This window comes from Antedon mediterranea, chromosome 5, assembly GCF_964355755.1.
Source record: "Antedon mediterranea chromosome 5, ecAntMedi1.1, whole genome shotgun sequence".
NCBI classification, from domain to species: Eukaryota; Metazoa; Echinodermata; class Crinoidea; order Comatulida; family Antedonidae; genus Antedon; species Antedon mediterranea.
Window position 1 is genome coordinate 6,781,340 of NC_092674.1, and position 20,226 is coordinate 6,801,565.

General features: G+C 34.6%; 1 protein-coding gene across 2 annotated transcripts in view; it reads left to right on the top strand.

Moving 5' to 3' along the window:
- Window positions 1-20,226, top strand: part of LOC140049582 (E3 ubiquitin-protein ligase MYCBP2-like) — a 47,487-nt gene that overhangs the window by 4,882 nt on the left and 22,379 nt on the right. Inside the window, exons 9-38 of one of the 2 annotated variants that reach the window (XM_072094490.1) lie at window positions 169-236; window positions 654-801; window positions 1,219-1,295; window positions 1,598-1,802; window positions 2,347-2,514; window positions 2,984-3,145; window positions 3,731-3,911; window positions 4,793-5,022; window positions 5,482-5,704; window positions 6,117-6,451; window positions 7,027-7,174; window positions 7,381-7,676; window positions 7,875-8,002; window positions 8,313-8,401; window positions 8,730-8,864; window positions 9,261-9,344; window positions 9,527-9,620; window positions 10,795-10,987; window positions 11,147-11,397; window positions 11,941-12,162; window positions 12,350-12,439; window positions 12,593-12,688; window positions 12,978-13,181; window positions 13,998-14,123; window positions 14,559-14,737; window positions 15,246-15,391; window positions 15,894-15,994; window positions 16,408-16,617; window positions 16,875-17,097; window positions 17,942-18,060. In XM_072094490.1, coding sequence (XP_071950591.1) covers window positions 169-236; window positions 654-801; window positions 1,219-1,295; window positions 1,598-1,802; window positions 2,347-2,514; window positions 2,984-3,145; window positions 3,731-3,911; window positions 4,793-5,022; window positions 5,482-5,704; window positions 6,117-6,451; window positions 7,027-7,174; window positions 7,381-7,676; window positions 7,875-8,002; window positions 8,313-8,401; window positions 8,730-8,864; window positions 9,261-9,344; window positions 9,527-9,620; window positions 10,795-10,987; window positions 11,147-11,397; window positions 11,941-12,162; window positions 12,350-12,439; window positions 12,593-12,688; window positions 12,978-13,181; window positions 13,998-14,123; window positions 14,559-14,737; window positions 15,246-15,391; window positions 15,894-15,994; window positions 16,408-16,617; window positions 16,875-17,097; window positions 17,942-18,060 — 4,931 coding nt within the window. The remainder of the gene's footprint in view (window positions 1-168; window positions 237-653; window positions 802-1,218; window positions 1,296-1,597; window positions 1,803-2,346; window positions 2,515-2,983; window positions 3,146-3,730; window positions 3,912-4,792; window positions 5,023-5,481; window positions 5,705-6,116; window positions 6,452-7,026; window positions 7,175-7,380; window positions 7,677-7,874; window positions 8,003-8,312; window positions 8,402-8,729; window positions 8,865-9,260; window positions 9,345-9,526; window positions 9,621-10,794; window positions 10,988-11,146; window positions 11,398-11,940; window positions 12,163-12,349; window positions 12,440-12,592; window positions 12,689-12,977; window positions 13,182-13,997; window positions 14,124-14,558; window positions 14,738-15,245; window positions 15,392-15,893; window positions 15,995-16,407; window positions 16,618-16,874; window positions 17,098-17,941; window positions 18,061-20,226) is intronic. The other variant, XM_072094491.1, reaches the window with a different exon arrangement.

Genomic DNA, 20,226 nt, shown 5'->3' on the forward strand with positions numbered 1-20,226 from the left:
TACCATACTGAGGTATTCATTGTACCATACTGAGGTATTCATTGTACCATACTGAGGTATTCATTGTACCATACTGAGGTATTCATTGTACCATACTGAGGTATTTATTGTACCATACTGAGGTATTCATTGTACCATACTGAGGTATTTGTTCATCTTTGTTTGCAGGTAACTCGGTACCTGCTGTTTTGTTTAGCGACGGTGAGCAGATTGGAACAGTAACTGCTACAGACCAGGTTAGTTTTTCCGCAAAATAAAATGTATTTAGGGGAAACCTTCAGGATGCTACAAAGTTTTCCTTTGTGTGTCTCCTAAATGGTTGGGCCTAGTATTAAAATATACTTTGACCGCCATTTTTTTCAAGGGAACTGTCCCAATTACAGGTTTTACTATAGTTCATAAAATATGTAGTATTAAGATTGTACATATTAAAAACAAGTTTTAGTATATTGAATGTATTGAACACTTATTTCATATTTTTTGTTTGTGAATTTTTTGCTTTATCTGAAATTAAAGGATAACTTTGAAGGTTTTTTTTGTTATTTAAAAATTGTTATTGATAAATTCATATAAAGAAAACATTTTTATGTGTATGTGTACATGTATTATTTGTGTTACCGCTATCAACAATAGTAACTATTTTATTCTTTCAGGACACATTCCGGATTCAAACATGGCATCCGTCAGGAACAATGCAACAAAAGGGAAGTGAACTTTATGTGAAGTTAGCTAGAAAGAGCACAGAAGTTTATGGGCCTTCCCTCACAGACCAAGCTAAAGATAAGACCAAACATATTCTAGGTAAATACAAGATTGTATTCTCTACAGTAGTAGGAAAAAGTGAAATCACATTTAAAAGGGTTTTATCAGTTATTGATATACGAAAGCAATTGTACATTATGTTAGCCTTTAGGCTTGGTTCCCACTAGAACGCAATGCAAGGACGTAGATAATACAAGCGAGTTCACCAATGACACACGACAGTTCGAATAATGCATTGCTTGTGATTGGTCAAATCCCTTACATTGCGTTAAGTCATTACGGTGTCTCTAGTGGGAACCAAGCTTTATCGTTCAGATTTCTTTCTCACATTGACTTATGGTATTTATTATTTAAGTATTATTAGTCTATTTTTTAGATTCTGCATAGAATCTTGTTTTTTGTTATGTTATAGAAGACAAAATGAATGGTGAATAATACTACGTTTGCTTTATTTAGATTTAGGTTCCGATATTGACTGTTTAGAGGTCACTGCTGGCAAAGATTTTGCTTTTGCACGGACAAACTCAGGGAAGGTAAGCAAAAATTATATGAATCATATAAAAAGCAATTAAAAAAACTATTTAAAAAAAAAATATTAAAGTTGGTTGTCTAAAAAGGGAAGTGAACTTTATATGGAGAATTATTTGAATAACTCAGGTGCTCAGTAATTTAAGTATTAAATTAAATATTTGTTTTGGTTATTCTTGTTTATTTTGTGAGATCCCTACCTGTATAGACTCTACATATGCCAAATATGGACACCCCTGGAAAGGAAAATTGAATAGTCCAGGCGCTGTAGTGAGTCGTATAAATACTATATTTTTAATGTTATTAGGTAATGTTTGCTGGAAAGGCTCACAGTTTAGGCATGAAGCGAGAAGGTCAAGGTGCAAGCAAATGGACAGCGCTTACCATACAGAAATCACCCAAGATTGTCCAGTGTGCAGTTGGACATGAAGGTCATCATGCCCTTATGGTGGCGGATGATGGCGCTGTTTATTTTACCGGGCTAGCAAGACGAGGGGAAGATGGAGACCAAGGTAGGTTTTCACTATATTCTTAAACCCCTATTAAGGAGACCCCTTAATAGGGGAATCCCCAGTTAAGGGGACCCCTTAATAGGGGAATCCTCTATTAAGGTTAAGGAGACCCCTTAGTAGAGGAATCCCGTTACTAGGGCGTATTATTGCCACATATAGTGACGGTCCCTAGCTTCGCCTGGATGGACCACCCTCGTTAAATATTGTTGAAATAAAATATTTCCCCTCGGTTGTTTCACAGTAAATTGTCCCCTCATTAGAGGAGTGTCCCAAAAGAAGCATTCTACTATAATTAATAGTTAAATTAAATAGACTGCCATGTTGGTTTCAAATTTCACATTGTTTGATATTTTTTGCAGCACCCTGAGCAATGACTGTTGGAATGGCGCAATATACGATTAGTTGATTAATTAATTGAAATTGACAAATAAAATAGATAACTACTTAATAAAACAGTACTTTGTGAACATGTGCAAAACATCAAAAGATATGTGATTAAAATTCATTAATTATTAAAATTGATAATACTGTTTTTTTTTATCAGTGAAGGGACAGAGAAACGCTAAAGCCAACAAGCCCAAGAAGGTTCTCAAAATGGATGGTAAACACACGATATACGCAGCTTGCAACAGTGGTAGCAGTGCAATGGTTACAAAAGAGGGAGAGTTGTACATGTTTGGTAAAGACACACAAGAGGTTGATCCTAATACAGGTATGTGTATTCTAAAGCTCTGTCTACACTATCAAACTTTATGTGACAAATAACTGTGATGTGCCCATATATGGACATTATGATGTCATATCACTATCATATCATTTGGGTATATCACTAACATATTTGGGCACATCACACTTTTTGTTTTTTTGTCAAATTAGTTTGATAGTATAGACAGAGCTTAATAACTAGGGGGCTTGTTACTGCCTTGTATAGATTTTTTTATTTACGTAGTTTTGTAGACAGATGTTGAATTAACTAAATCTCTGTCTACACTATAAAGTGATATGCCCAAATATGGTAGTGATATGCTTAAATATGGTATTGATATGACATCATCATAGCCATATATGGGGACATCAAATTTTTTTTGTCACATCAAGTTTGATAGTGTCGACAGAGCTTTATATAGGGAAAGGTTTAATGCAGTGATTATATCTTTTTTATCACTTAATTTGTTTTGTAGGTTTAGTAACAGAATTAAAAGATATACCAGTATTACAAGTAGCTCTAGGTAAACAACACACATGCGTTCTGACCAAGGCTGGCATGGTGTGGACGTCTGGTATCAACAAGAGAGGTCAGTGTGGACGAGGACCACCGCCTGGGCAACAAGCCAGTAAAGAAGGCAAGTACTTTGTTCATCAGACATTCTGTAAAATGTCATTAATGTAAAAAGATAGCAATGTTAAGTGCACAGTAGTTAATGTTGCCACTTCACAAAGATATTTTCTTATATCAAAGTCATTATTGTACAAAGATAGCAATGTTAAATGTACAGTAGTTGATGATGCTAATCAAGAAAGGTCTTTTTTAAATGTGATCAACAGAATATAACATTTATACAGATGTGAGGAGTTTGGTAGTCGAGTGGTTATAGCACTTGAATGTCATACAGAAAGCAACTCCCAGTTCACTCGGCTGTAAATGACTACCTGGTTGAAAAACACTAGGGAGGATAAGGCGGCGTGGGAAGGAACTGGCCACCCTACCACGTAATGTCAAGGCTTAAACTGTGTCTATACTATTCAACTTGATGTGACAACAAAATGTGATGTGCCCATATATGAAATCATGGCACTACAATATTTGGGCACATCACACTTTTTTTTTAAATTATTTTGAGTCTAAACAGAGCTTTAGTACAATGAGCTCCTTACAGCTCATTCCCCTACGTTCATAATGAACACAGGACTCATCTATACCTTTACAGGCGTGGCACCTTTACCTGCGGAAGAGGAAGTAGAAGAGGAGGAAGTGGATAAGGACGAAGAATCACTTTGTGACCATGAGTGGAAACATGAACAATGTATGATCTGTACAATATGCAATGAATGTACAGGCTACGGTGCTAACTGTATCAACACCATTAATGCGGACCGCAACCCCGGAAAGTAAGTTATTTCATTTATTTTGTCTCCATATAAAAATACAATATAAAAAACGTAGACAAACAACAAGAAAACATCACACAAAACCAGGCAGAGACAGGATTCCTAAAAGCGAACCTAATCACTATCTAGTAGGTCTCCTATTGCACTGATTGTATAAAAAACATTTAGAATCAAATTTGTATAAACATTAAAAATGCATATAAATACTATATTGAAATAAATTAAAATATATTGCACTAAAGAGTTTCCATTAATTTGGTGTTGTGGCATGTTTTGGCTGATGTAATAACAATAATAATATCCTAAATTTATAAAGCGGCTAATACTGTGAAACCTCTAAGCTCTGTACATATTATTACCCCGGTCATTGTTGGATCAAAAATGTATGGAAACATACTCCCATAATGCAACAAGCATTCAGCACAAAGTGTCCTGACCTTACCAGGTACCCATTTGTACACCTTGGTGGAGAGAGGCAACATAAGTAAAGTGTCTTGCCTAAGGACACAAACAATGCGACTAGTTTTAGATTCGATCTCACGATCTGTAGTCCAATTTCCAATATACTGCACCACACATGTGATGTCTAAAACCAAATTTCCACAAATACAGTTGAACTTCTATTAAGGGGACACCTTGGGGACGTAACAAAGTGTTCTCTTAATAGGGGTGATCCCTGAATTTGATAATAGTATAAAGCTCTGTCCACACTATCAAACTAGTTTAGCAAAAAAATCTGTGTGTGACATCATGTCCATATATGGGCACATCTCATTTTTTTTTATAGTGTAGACAGAGCATTAAAGATATTTTTCCCCTCGTTTATTTCATATTAAATCAAGTTTTGATTCAGTCATTTATATTTCTTGCTTTTTGTACAGTGTCTGTGGCTGCGGTTCGGGTGACTCTGGTTGCAGTAAATGTGGCAGTTGCAGGAACTGTGCAGGTGAGGGCAAAGGTCAAGTAAGAGGAGGAGGAGCGATGTTCCAGAACTTGATCCGACACAAGAATATAACTGACAGAGATCTGCTGGCGCAACTACAGCAAGTGTTTTTTAAGAAAGATGGAAAAAGTCGCTTGGACAAAATAGTGCAAGAGTCAAAGGCATTTGGTGAGAGAAAATAACTTTCTTTTGTTGTTTAAATAGCGAAGCGCAAAAAATGTGCAATCAATAGTCGTGAAACATTCATGAGCACTCATGCTAATCAAACTGCTCAAGAAATTGAAATCACAGCTATTTACTCTTTCACTGGAAACTAATAAAAGAATATGTTTTTTCTGTCAGTGATTTTTGCGAATAAATTTGCTTAGTAGCTCTCTCTAGACTATCAAACTGTATGTGACAAAAAACTGTGATGTTCCCATATATAGACATGATGATGTCATATCACTACCATATTTTGGCATATCACTACCATATTTGGCCACCTCACACTTTATTTGTCAAAATATTTTGTTAGTTTAGACAGAGCTTAAATAGGAAAGAAAACACATTCTATGGTTCTAATCTAACAACCTATATCTATATTATCAACCTATCTACAATTTTCATTTATTCTCTCTTTTCCAGCAGATGAGGGTAGCGTAAGTGGAGATGATCGTGAAGGGGAGAAAGAGATCTGCCAACCAAATATTCTAACATTAGCAGAAATCGTTATCAATGATAACAAGATTCCAGCAGTACAAGTTGTTTGTGGCTCTTACCATACTGTGGTACTGCTCAGGAATGGTGATGTGTATACATTCGGCATGGGCAACCATGGGCAACTAGGGCAAGGAGACTCGGAAAACAGGTATGGGTAAAAAAAAGTGAATTTGTATTTGTTTTTTTGTTTAAGATTAGGCATTAACATTCATATAGTCTTCTGTTTCACAACAAAAGAATTATCAAATTTACTAAAGCTCTGTCTACACTATCAAACTAGTTTGACAAAAAACTGTGTGATGTGCCCAAATATGGTTGTGATTTGACATCATTGTGTCCATATATGGGCACTTCACATTTTGTTGTCACATAAAGTTTGATAGTGTAGACAAGGCTTTAGTCACTTGCCAAATACATTGTGATGGGCAGATGATTTTATTTTCGATATGTGTAGTGAGTATAAAAAGTACAAAGCATCTTAACAATTAGTTAGCTCCTTGCGCAAACTGCTTGGCAGCAGTTATAAAATTATCGTACATTGTTATTGTTTAATTCTCTAGGTATAGTCCATGTAGAGTACCTGTGACCGAACCAATCACTCAGATAGCAGCAGGCAACCACCACACTGTTCTACTAGCCACCTCAGGATGCGTGTACACTTTTGGACAATTCCAGAAAGGCCAGCTTGGTAGGCCAGTCACCGAGGAGAAGAAAGAACCAGATGCCAAGTCCCATCTAGTACCAGGATTAGTGCCTGGCTTAGGCCCTGAGTCTGGTAGGAAGGGTAACTGGGTGCAAGCAAGCGGCGATAGGACTTTTGTGAAAGTGGATGAGTCATTAATCGGGGCTAACACATTAGAGAAATCTCTTGTGTTTGCTACCTTTAAAACAATAGGTAGGTTTCTTTTACTGAATTGTTTACCATGCCTTTTTAGCATAGTAAAGCTCTGTCTACACTATCAAACTTTATGTGACAAAAAAATGTGATGTGCCCATATATGGACATGATGATGTCATATTGCTACCATATTTGAGCATATCACTACCGTATTTGGGCACATCACACACTTCAAACTAGTTTGATAGTATAGACAGAGCTTAAGATGTAAAAAAAATGTGTGGCACTTAACATGGAGTTAGTATGTTACAAATTGTACACATTTTGGAAGCTAAAGCGCCTTGCACCGGCTACTTGTTAGTCCCTATGGTGTATTTGGTGTAAAGCAGGCCTGCATGACGACTGGGACAGGGTACCTTGTTAGTCTGGTGCTACTGAAGCAGAAGTTGTGTAGGTTTGCTGCTTCCTACATTAACAGGAGGTTTCTGGAGTCTTGTCTGAGCTGTGGCAAGCCTTTCGTTCCCCTCCTTACATTAAATATTCCTTATATTAGCAGTATATTATATTGAGTGTATTAACTGGCAATTGTTAAGCGTTGTTTAATGATATCTAACTTTGATATATTTAAAAAGGTATCATACCTAAGGAAGAGTCATCAGGAGTCAAGTGTCTTATGGTCAATCGGTCAGAAGGTCAATGTCGGAGTTTCTCGGAGGTCAACAGTATTAATCAGTGTGCAGATTGTGTAACCTTTGACTCTATCTACAATATATTGTGGAGGTAAATATGCACTGTATCATCTTGTACAATAAGTATATTGTATTTGTAGGCCTATATATTTTATTTATTTTATTCATTTAAACAGTATAGAATATGTATAAAAGAAATATATGTATATATAAAAACAATGCCAAGGAGAGACAAGATGCTGTAATAATTGTAATAAAAAAATGATTTTTGAAATACAATTTTTTTTTTTTTCGTAGCTACAATACTGAAACGTGTGAGGTTGCATCCTACAGTGCAGTCAAGCCTCGAATCAAAGTCCTAACATCCCAGCCAGGTCAGACTTTATCAGTCTTCAGCCCAGAGCTAGCCCTTCCGAACACCAACCAAGGGCATGTAACCAGTTCACAATGTGCCTTGTACATTCTTGCCAGCCTAGACACTCTAACAGCTGCTCACCTTGAAGGCTGGAGTGTGGAGGGCCTAGAAAATCAAACAGCAAAACCACCGAAGGCCTTTACAAAGGAGGATTTCAATGTAGTACAAAGATTTGAAGGTGAATTTATGTTACATTATTACAATGATAATTCAAAACATCTGATCAACATAGATAATTTATAACTGTATTGCACAAAAACCTTATATGGTATTATTACATACTTACCTGTATTCTTAAAATTAATTGTATTAAAAAATTTCAAACAAAAACAATTGTGAAGAAATTTCAACTTATATGAATTTTTTATCTTTCTAGCATATGGTGGTGGCTGGGGTTACTCGGGTCATTCCATTGAGGCACTGAGGGTCAGTGTAGACACCAATGTGGAGCTAGGTGGTTTAGGCCTATTTGGTGGTCGTGGAGAATACACAGCAAAGATTGCAGTAAGTGATATCATTATTTTAAATATGCTTTGCTTCTGCTGAATAATCTCACTTGGTCTAGGACATACCCAAACTTATATGACTAGATTCCTCCATAATTTCCTATCTGCCATTGTGACATCCAGTTCTTCTCTCTGCATACCAGTATCTAGTACATTAATATATGTGAGTGCTGGTCTTCCACATCAGAACATCTGCAATGATTATTGCAAAGGCAGTGTCCAGCAATAATCAGTGGTATTTAAAAGTGATAATGAAATGTTTGCTTTCTCACTATTGATCAGCTATATATCTAATTTTTCTTTTGTAGATATTTGACCTTGGGTCATCTAGTGAATATGAAGGGGAAGGTGAGCTACTGGCAGAAAGTGATGATATCATCTATGAGTGCGGGGCTAAGTAAGTCTATTAATTGAAGCATGTTTCTATTTTATCTACTTAAAATTCATCCTGTTTACAGACATCTCGTAACTGCAATTGTTGATTTCACTTATAACACAAAAGTTTCTCTAATATGTATCTTTATGTTTGTAATTAAAATTAATTCACAATAATAATAATAATATTTGTTCAGCAAATGTATAATTTTCCAGGAGCAAGTAATAAGCATGAATAATACCTGCTGTTACTCCATTATTAACACCAATAAAATATACAAATACATATATATATATACATACATACATTGAAGCGTGCTTTTATTCTGATAAACTAATTTCTTTCCAAGGGAGACATTTCCAGTTTTATTTGATGAACCTGTCCCTCTAACGTCTGGACATTGGTACACAATCACGGCTAAAATCAGTGGTCCAAGCAGTGACTGTGGGTCAAGTGGTCAACCATCAGTCACCACAGAAGATCAGTAAGTGCAATTTTCAATTAATTTCATTTTTTAACTAGACAAATGGTTTACTATCTGGTATAATGTGTTTGTTGGTGCCCTGCTTGAATATATCAACATACACGATCTTAAGCTCTGTCTACACTATCAAACTAGTTTGACAAACAAAATTTGATGTGCCCAAATATGATAGTGATATACCCAAATATGGTATCATCATCATGTCCATATATGGGCACATCAAATCAAGTTTAGGTTAGACAGAGCTTTAGAAGAAAAAATACTTTATTGGAACTTGCCTTTAATGAAAGTTTTAATACTGCTTTGTACTAGTGAAAACTAGCAATACTGATGAAGATAAAAACATAAAGAAAGTTTTATTTAGCAAATTTTCACATTTATTTATTATTTATTCAGAGTGGTGTTTACGTTTAAAAGTTCAAGAAAGACCAATAATGGAACCGATGTAAATGCTGGACAGATTCCTCAGATACTCTACAGGTAGGCTGGGGCTAAGTAGGCTAAACATTGTGATTTGTGATATCCATCCTACAGAGGGCTTAATTTTTGTGTCCTGTGGAAGTTGCAAACAGCCTTCTACTCTACCTGCTCTAAAAAAATTTATATTTGAGAGAAAATTAGTCCAATTATTTTGAGTGTATGACTAATGTTTTTTCTTTCAGATTTTGCCAGCAAGACTCTGGGCTAAGTCGTAGAGAAACACAATTAGAAAATGTGCATATACTTGATAAGGCTTTCAGCAATACTGTTACACCGGTAAGTCCAACTGTCTGTTCGTCCATGTTTTAAGTTAAATATGTTATGGCCTTTTGATTGGTTTTCAAAAATGTGATCCCTTCCTTATAGGGAGCCCAACAGTAAATTCATTTTTCTTTTATATAAGTAGTTCTATCCAACTATGAAGTAGGTTTGCGTCAGAGAACTCAGTTTATTGGACAAACAACTGTTCCTTAGTAACAACTTTTCTCACTAACAACTGTTCCTACTAACGACTTTTCTCACTAACAACTGTTCTAGCTAACGACTGTTCTCAATAAAAACTGTTCTAGCTAACGACTGTTCTTAATAAAAACTGTTCTCACTAACAACTGATCTAACTAATGACTGTTCTAACTAACGACTGTTCTTTCTAACAACTGTTCTAACTAATGACTATTTTAACTAATGACTGTTCTAACTAACAACTGTTCTAACTAACAACTGTTCTAACCAACGGCTGTTCTAACTAACAACTGTTTAACTAACGTTTGTTCTAACTAACAACTGTTGAACTAACGCATGTTCTAACTAACGCATGTTCTAACTAACGCATGTTCTAACTAACGCATGTTCTAACTAACGCATGTTCTAACTAACGCATGTTCTAACTAACGTATGTTCTAACTAACGTATGTTCTAAACTAACGTATGTTCTAACTAACGTATGTTCTAACTAACGTATGTTCTAACTAACGCATGTTCTAACTAACGCATGTTCTAACTAACGCATGTTCTAACTAACGCATGTTCTAACTAACGCATGTTCTAACTAACGTATGTTCTAAACTAACGTATGTTCTAACTAACGTATGTTCTAACTAACGTATGTTCTAACTAACGTATGTTCTAACTGACGTATGTTCTAACTGACGTATGTTCTAACTGACGTATGTTCTAACTGACGTATGTTCTAACTAAACGTATGTTCTAACTAACGTATGTTCTAACTAACGTATGTTCTAACTAACGTATGTTCTAACTAACGTATGTTCTAACTGACGTATGTTCTAACTGACGTATGTTCTAACTGACGTATGTTCTAACTGACGTATGTTCTAACTGACGTATGTTCTAACTAACGTATGTTCTAACTAACGTATGTTCTAACTAACGTATGTTCTAACTAACTTTTTTTACATATCTATCATATATATGTATGATTCCTCCATAGGAAGCATTTGAATCGCTTACGAAACTACTAGAATGGAGTCTAACAACTTTCAGAGATGTTGCTAAGGAAACAACTGTAATCAAAGGAACTGCCCTCACTGCCATACTACTAGATTTAGAAAGATTAGTCTACATTGCTACAGCCACTATGAGGTTACTTCGGAATTACATTTGTGAAATTTATTCAAAAACAGGTAAGAGACTACAATTCACTTTGTAGCATTGAAACATTAGTTAAATGATTACTATGAGACATTGAGGACATTTGTATATATTAAGAAAATATGCATTTATAATTTTAAGTACACAAATTTAATTTTAATTTAATTTTATGAAATATTATTTCTTCTCAGGCAAGCAAGCCAATCTAGAAACTAGCCAATTAGCAGAATGTGTTGGTAATACCGGCATTTTATTACGCATGATTTTAACGGAACCTAGCAGGTTATCACAGCTTCTTGGAGAAAAGGGAAAATGTTTGGAATTGTGGCAGAGGATACAAAACGAATGCGATCGGACCTTTGTGCAATGTTTTCATGCTTTTTATCCCACCTATCAACTGAAATGGACTTGCCTGTGTTGGCAGCTAAACACTATGAACCAGGTAGATATTACAACAAGGCCATGTAGATGGCTGCAGTCGCGTGCTTAAATTTGAGTTAGTGTTTACCGACCGACCAACCGACCGACATTAGTGAGCTGTACAGTAAAAATAGTGGCATTGTATCTTAAGTGTTAAATAAAGGCTTACCAATTCAAGAGATATGCTTTTATTAAAGCCTGTTGCCATATTCACTTATCATCCTTGTGAAATACTTTCACTTAAGTCAATCAGTATTTAAGTCAATCAGTATTAAAGGATTTAAATGTGATATTCACTAAGTGTGAATGGCGAAAGTTTTTTTTTTTTTAGTTTTTACCTCTATCTAAGCTTCATAACAATACTTAATTTAGAAACCACTTGTTTAAAGTTTTTAATTTGAATAACTGCTTTTAGAATTTTTTAAATAATTGTAAATCATTATCACTGCCACATTCAATGGTAACTCAAATGAAAACTAAAATAATTAAAAAAATAATGTATCATAAATTCATAAAAATACTATTCTATCTTCATATTAACAGAAATTTATTGTGTTTTCTTTAGGTCGATGCTAACAATGGCTACTTACTGGCATCAGTGTTAGAAGCATTGTGCGACACGTCCATTCGCTTGACCTCTGTCCTGCCAATAACCAAAGATCATGAGGTGGAGTTGGTCCTGATGAAGCACTCATCAATGGATGATAACTTCCCTACAATGGTGTCCACAGATCCAATGTCATCCAAGTTCCCTGAACTGGTTGCCCACATGGAGCAAACAACACAGGTAAATCATACATCCATACACATGGACAATCAAGCATATCAAACACAAATTCACTTTATTTGGTATTGGATAGCTTCAGTGACTAAGGCAAATTTCAAAATTACTTAAGTCCTAATGATAGTGGTGTAACCTGCTGAAAATGTTATTATTTAGTGAAACCTATGCCAATAATTTTCTTTATTTTCAGGTTGAAACTGGATCTTGCAATAGTTTCCGTGAGATGTTGGATCGTCTTTTAGATATTTTATCAATTTCAGTCAGGGAAATGATGCGAGGGGTAAGAATATCTAAAATCAATTATTGTAAAAAAACAAATTTTAAAATTTTATCAACCTGTTTTTAAACGATTAAAATTAACAAAATAAACAAATATTACTCACAGTCTTTTAATTTTGAATTTAACTCACTTCTCACTCTCTTTATTTTTCAGGACAGACCAAGTTATCCTAAATTATTAGTGACAAACACATGTTCACTGTTAGGTTGCCTGGTCAGTGAGCTAGCAGCTATTTCTACAGGAACTGAGGTGAGTGGTAGCAAGTATCTTTTAAAAGCTGTAATCTGCAACATTTGCATGTCTGGTAGTGAATGATAGTTCTACAGTAACCACTGTAGAAACATTGGGTGGGGTAATCTATTTGTGAATGTTATGTCATTTGTGGTCACATGTGTCTGCCACTAATTACATCTTCCACTCGCATCTATTCATATTTAGTTCATTCAAAGATAAAAATAAAACTGTTGTTGAATGTTTAGCTAATGAATATTTATAACAATTACATTCGGAATTTCATATTTATATATTTATTCATCAGAGTGAGAATCAAGCCACTTCTCGACCTTTATGTAAGACGCCCTCAAGGTTTTCTCGATGCAGTCAAGCACGCGGCTGGAGCACTGGTAATGGGACACCTGATGCCATTTGTTTCAGTGTCGACAAGCCTGGGATAGTGATTGCTGGTTTCTGTGTGTATGGTGGCCACAGTAGATACAACTATGAATTAGAACTACTTGATAATGTAAGAATTGCCAATATCAATTTGTCGGACATCTGTCTCACATAACTTTGAGTCATTCATGTTAAAATAAATCCACCTACTATATGTAACATTCTTCAAATCAGAATTGGGTGATTTTGATTTATTTATTTGTTCTTTATATTGGGTAACTTCTTCAGTAAAAAACTGTTCTCCCAGAGGGCCCATTTGTGATGACCTGTCAGCGGTAAATCTTTTCATACATAAGTTGGGGACCCCTCATGAAACGTCACAAAATAAACATGAATATTCATTAGTCATAAGGTGTGACGTAAGAATTGAGTTAACTACAACCCTCTAATGCAAACACTTTCTGATGAGCAGTCTGTGTAGTCGAATGGATTAGACTATGGACTGTGCATGTTTGAATCCAATGAGTAACTTGTTTTTACTTTATAGTGAGAGATTATTTAGAGGGTTAGGTTTAGTTCTATTCTATTCAGGTTTTTATATGGCGCCCTACAAAGAACAGAGCGCCTAACAATACTTAGTAATTAATTTAAAAGAAAAGTTTTAAGTTGACGTTTAAATAGAGGTGCTGAATTCGCTCCTCTCAAATCGGCAGGTAGCGCGTTCCAGATCCGCGGAGCGGCGACAGAAAAAGCATTGTCACCAGCTTTCTGATTAGATTGTGGAACGAAAAGTCGGGTGGAATCATTAAGTTATATTTAGGAAGTAGGTTGACTAGATTTCACATAAGGAGTCCCCAACTTCAGTATGTAAATAAAAATTGCGACCTGGCAATAAATATGCTAAATAAATATTCTAAAATTTGTTGATACTTCTCTTCACTTTTAGAGTGAAGGAGGTGATGGGCATGGACATCGTTGGAATACTCTGGAACTCATCAAAGGGATGTACTGCCCAGATGACTGCACCAATGATATCGCTGAAATTAAGTTTGAGAAACCTGTCCCAATAAAGGTATGCAATAACATTTACTTTCTTGATTACTCTGTACATATACTGTATTGGCGTTTATTGCTCAGAAGGGTTTTTAGTGGGAGTGTTCAAAGAAAATAATAATGCCCTTTTTTGCTTATTTGATGGGAGAATTTTTCAAAATGATATTCAGCATAGAGGTGGGACGTGGCCACAGAGGCATTTTTTTAAATCAGGCCATTTAATCAAATAAATACGATATCTACTTCTGTTTTTCCAATTCTCATGCACCCTCTTCTATTTGAATTCTTCTATAAATCATATTTTTTACATGTTGTTTTTAAATGAATTATACTGATCTATTACTTAGTATAGTAACATTAAAAATATAATTGCAGTTTTTACGATTATTAAATAAACATTGCTAGTTGTGATGATTTAAAATAAGTCGGTTTTCGTACTCTTCATGATTTTTAGGAAGGAGTGAAATATGCTGTACGATTACGTAACCATGGTAGCCGTACCGTCAATGGAGACAACGGAATGTCGTCAGTAAAATGTTCCGATGGTGTAACTTTCACGTTTACGTCTTGCGTACTCAGCAGTAATGGGACAAATCATACAAGAGGTCAAATCCCACAGATATTATATTACAAGTAGGTCAACTTCAACAGAAAAATTGTCTTGTGTTATTTAACTTTTTAATGTTATCTGGTTAATTGTAACTGTAGGGTTCTCCGAGACTTTTCAGTTTATTTTCCATTATGATAATATTATATATTACAACAAAAAGCAAAAATATGAATGGATGACCAAAAATAGCAAAGTTAAAAGAAGAAAATACAAACATAATTTGAGCAGCACAAGACGAGATAACTTTTTTACAAATTTTAAACTACCAAACGGATTCAAGGATTGAATTTTAGTTAAGCCTTGTCTTCACTATCAAACTTTATGTGACAAATAAATGTGATGTGCCTATGTATGGACATGATGATGTCATATCACTACCATATTTAAGCATAGCACTACCATATTTAAGCATAGCACTACCATATATGGGCACATTATTTTGACAGAAAGTTTGATAGTGTAGACAGCTTAAATGATATTCTGAATTTGTAATTGTTTGTTTGTTGAGTTTGTGGATGTTTTCGTTCGTAGTACGGCATTAGAATGCGAGAAGTCGGGACCAGAAACTAAGAGTGCAGACATGGAATATCAAGCCAGGAAGAATGCCCTCTATGTAACAAGTGCAATAGTTCACACAGCATGTGACCTTCTCAAAGGAGCTGAAGAAAATCTTAAAGGTATAATGTGTTTTTGATAGTTAAGTAGTCAAGTAATATTTGTCAAACATCTATACTTTTTTTTATTGTTTACAGGGAGCAATATCAAGAAAATTTCAAACTAGAATTATAGACATGCGAAAATCAAGTATATTCCATGATTTCTTTGTTTAATTAAAAACTTTGATGACAATGACAATATAATTTATTTCTTTGCTGACCCTTTTCAGGGGTATGAAAGAACTAAACACGTCAACTTCCAGACATACATATTTGGTGTATCTTATACATAGTTTATATATCAACAACACCTAATAAACAAGTACAACATTTCGTGAATAACTTTAGCTAAGTTTGAGAGAGTTTTTTTAATCTTGTATTTAGTAATTGGTGCATTTCGGTTCTATTTGGGCGGGTTATATAAGTAACAAGTAAGGGGAAAACAAATAAATAGTGATATTCGTTTCCAGTATCGTTGTGGTTACATAAGGCACATTTGTTAATTTACTGTTTATATTTTCAGGTTCAGAGATTGCCAACACACTAGGTGTATCTGAACTATTCACACACCTTCTACCACTCGTCCTGGCCCATACAGCTCCAGTGGGATCATCAGATCCTAGGGTAAACCTATTTAATTGTTTTTTCAACTACATTACAATACATTTAAACATGCCTTCAGTGCTTTCTAAACTAAATATTGTTTTTTACCAGTGTAGCAATTTATGAATGTATTTGAAAATCCTGAATAATTCATTGTCTTCTTTTTTTTTCATAGATAAAGTAGCCAATTCTCTGTGCTTTATCTATAATTTCTACAGCATCATAGGCAAATTGTTTGATACAGTGTCACATATAGAGCATATATGATACCTGTATCATAGACCAAAACCTTACCATAATACAGACGCCAAATTTTATACCTGTGACATTGTATTATAGAATTTACCTATGACAAAGAATATTAATAAGATAAAGTATCGCTTTTCTGTTTTTATATAATTTAATATTTAGCTTTCTTTTCTAATGTGTTTCAGAGTGCTGTACAGGTCTTAGGGTTAGTCAAAGAATTGTTACCTTTAGTCACTGCTGTCAATCTACAAACAGACCCACCCCTTAACTACTCATCAACCAATGGGCAATCAGGAGATTTAATGACTGACAGCAATTCAGTCACAACCTCCTCCCACTATGCCGTAGTGGAAAGTGATCATCCATATAAAATAGCAACGGTTTCACATTATAAGGTTAGTTATTCAGAACTTATTTCATTTTAGAGATATTTCAGTAATTTTATTGATCCAAAGAGAAATATTTTTAAAAATAGAATAAAATACATACTCAGTTTAGAACATGCTGTTAAAAAACAATATTTTTGCCTTGATTTTAACCTGTGACCTCTGACATAAAGTTCACATATCTATACAGAATATAGTTACTTTCATAAACCTTATATTTATTATATAGCAATAAATTATTAATAGAAATTTCTATCACAATTTAGGTAAAATATCCAGAAAATGTGAAGTGGTTAGTTCTTGAATTTGATCAACAATGTGGAACAGCACAACCTGAAGATAGCCTCCAGCTTTACATTCCTGCCAGAGGACAGCAAAAACCTGTTGTTCAAGAAGGGGAAGACATTCAACAAATCAATACACACTGGTCTGTGCTTAATCGATTCTATGGCGATTCAAATTGGCCAAGCAACTCAGTTATTCTTCCAGGTTAGTGTAATTTTTTGAATAGTGTTATTTTACATTTATTTCAATAAAACAAGAGTAATTAAATGGAATGGAAAATATTGTTGTTTCTATAGTGGTCCTGGAGTTGGATAGCCGAGTGCTTAGGACACTTGACTGTCATACAGATACCCAGGTTCAATTCCCGACAACTCCCAGTCCACTCAGCTGTAAATGAGTATCTACGTTGAAAATACTAGAGACAAAAAAGGCGGCGTGGAAAGGAACTGGCCACCCTACCACATAATGCCGAGGCTTAGTACAATGAGCTCCTAACAGCTCATTCCCCTACGTTCATTCTGAACACGGGATTCACCTTCATAGTGTTCCTATATCAGTGGCAAGGACCCTGGTTTAACACTCCTAAGGGGCCCTCCAACGCTGGGTGGTTACATTGGGCTGCTCATGCTCTAGGGCCCCTTAAGCTCTGTGGCCCATCGGTTTAGCCAATGGGTGTTCATAGCCGCTATGCCACTTTACCTATATCTTTAAAACAAAATTTCCAACTGTATGCTTAGAAATTGTTACAAACGGATACAAGCTTGATTCATGACAAAAGTATGTTATTTTATATTTTTATTTTTATTTCGTTTTCTTTCAGTAGGGTAGCCCTCTCAGTAATAAAATAAAACTGCTCTTCCGAGGGGCCCTACGGCACATTTAAACAAAATTTGAAAACAACTTAAACTAAACTTAAACTAAAACTAAACTTCAATGCATGTTCTCATTATCATTATAACTTTTATACCATATTTAAATATATTTCACTGCAACCATCCTAGACCACCGGCAACAATAAATGAATCTTAACAAGTGATTTCTTGTCCAGGGAATGAAGTAATATTTTCATTGGAAACGGCTTCTGATTATGTTAAAGATGAAAAAGCTAACCGTTATGGCTTCAAATGTGCAGTAGTTGGTTATGAGTGGTTGGCATTACCAAGACAGGTGAGTAGGAAAAGAGAACTTTACTATAATCAGAGTGTAAATCAGTCTGATGCCTGTTCTATTAAGCCTATCAAACTTTATGTGACATATGGCACATCACACTTTTTTTGTCAAACTAGTTTGATAGTGTAGACAGAGCTTTAGATAACATAACGTGTGTGGATCCGATTGTATTAAAGACGAAGAGGAAACAGACATTCGCAGTTTAACTGGTCTATAGGTCGAGGGCATGGCAATAACTATATTTAACCAATCGAGTGCTGTAAATTGAAAGGTGCCGGTATATAATGGCCAATCCGATGACAAGCTATGTCATGTTAATTAATTATGTGCATGCAGGAAAGGAGAATACGACTATGATCAGAGTGTAAATCATATCTGATGCCTCTATGTCAGAAACCTGACTTTGAGTGTCTTCAATGTTTTCATATTTAAAAAGTTGATTTTTTAAATGTTTTCTTTTCTTCTTGTATTAATATGAATATGAAATTTAAAAAAATAAATAAAAAACAATTTAAACAAGAAATATTTCTTACAAAAAACGCCGCGTAACTTTTTGACTGGACAGTTGTAAGAACAGTCTTCATTAATCTAATATAATAGGTCGGCCAATCAAAACGCAAGTGAACAATTGGAACTTTACTTGTGATTTATGTCATTGGCCTGTCAGCACAGTCGTTTCTTTCTAGAATTAAACGCACAAACTTGTATTGGGAATAATGTATGTTTATGTGGTTATTACTATCGCATTTAGGTATTGATAATAATAATAATATGGCTTTTGAATATATAATTACTATCTGTAGAATAACATTTATACATTTTCGGTTCGCGATGAAAAGTTATATGAATGGATTTGTAATAGGTATTTATAATAATAGTATATGGGTTGTATTATTGCTAAGCTATCACCAAATCGCGTTATAACATTATTTCTCAGGGTTTTTTGCACCATTGATCAATACCAAACGCGTATCGGTATTATAGTTTTTAATGAATCATTACATTAATAAAAATACCCAATTAAATCAATCGCGTCAGTCCAATTCCGACTTATGTTTCGATCACATAGTTCTGTGTCTACACTGTCCCAACTAGTTTAACAAAAAAAGTGTGATGTGCCCAAATATGGTAGTGATATGCCCGAATATTGTAGTGATATGACATCGTCATGTCTATATAATATGGGCACATCATAATTAGTTTGATAGTATAGACAGAGCTTAAGGATTATATTTAAAAAATGTTTTCTTACATTTTGAAAAAAAGTATTTATTTGTTTATAAGCCCAATTTTCCAGTCTTAATTTTACATTTTGAAAAAAAAAGTATTTTATTTGTTGATAAGCCCAATTGTGCAGTCTTATTTTACATTTTGAACGAAAGTATTTATTTGTTGATAAGCCCAATTTTGCAGTCTTATTTTACATTTTAAACGGAAGTATTTATTTGTTGATAAGCCGAATTTTCCAGTTTAATAATAATGACCCCTTCCACAGTGCTTATACCATATACATTTTACATGATATTGACCGTGGGTTCTTTACGCCTCTGATGCATTCCTTTTTAATAAATAATATGTTTAGGCCTAATCACACCCAATTTAATGAAACGGTCAGATTCCGATTTCAATTGAACGAAAGTAGTACTGTATTTATTATTCATTGATAAGCCAAGGGTCCCATGGCGTTAGCCGATATCTTGAGCATTTGACTCGTCAACCTGTAACACAAATCATTCTTCAAAATCTAAAGAAAGAACCTCACACGTCTTTTTTGTGAGTGATACACTATGGATATGCCCACGGAAATAATATGTGGACATTGCAAACAATCATAGGCCTACAGTAACAAACATAACATGGCTAATAAGCATAACATTCAGACTTGTTTGTTTTCTAGTGGATTTTTATTTACTTTAGCATGTAGAATAAAACTAGTAACAGTGGCTATATTAATAATTATACTGATTATCCTTGATGTAATCGCGTCTAATAATAAAATATTTTGTTGTTGATAAGCCCAATTTTTCAGCCTTGATTTTACATTTTGAACGAAAGTATTTATTTGTTGATAAGCCCAATTTTGCAGTCTTAATAATGACTTCCACAGTGCATTTTACATGATATTGACCGAAGGTCTTTACGCCTCTATAGCCACTGATCAAT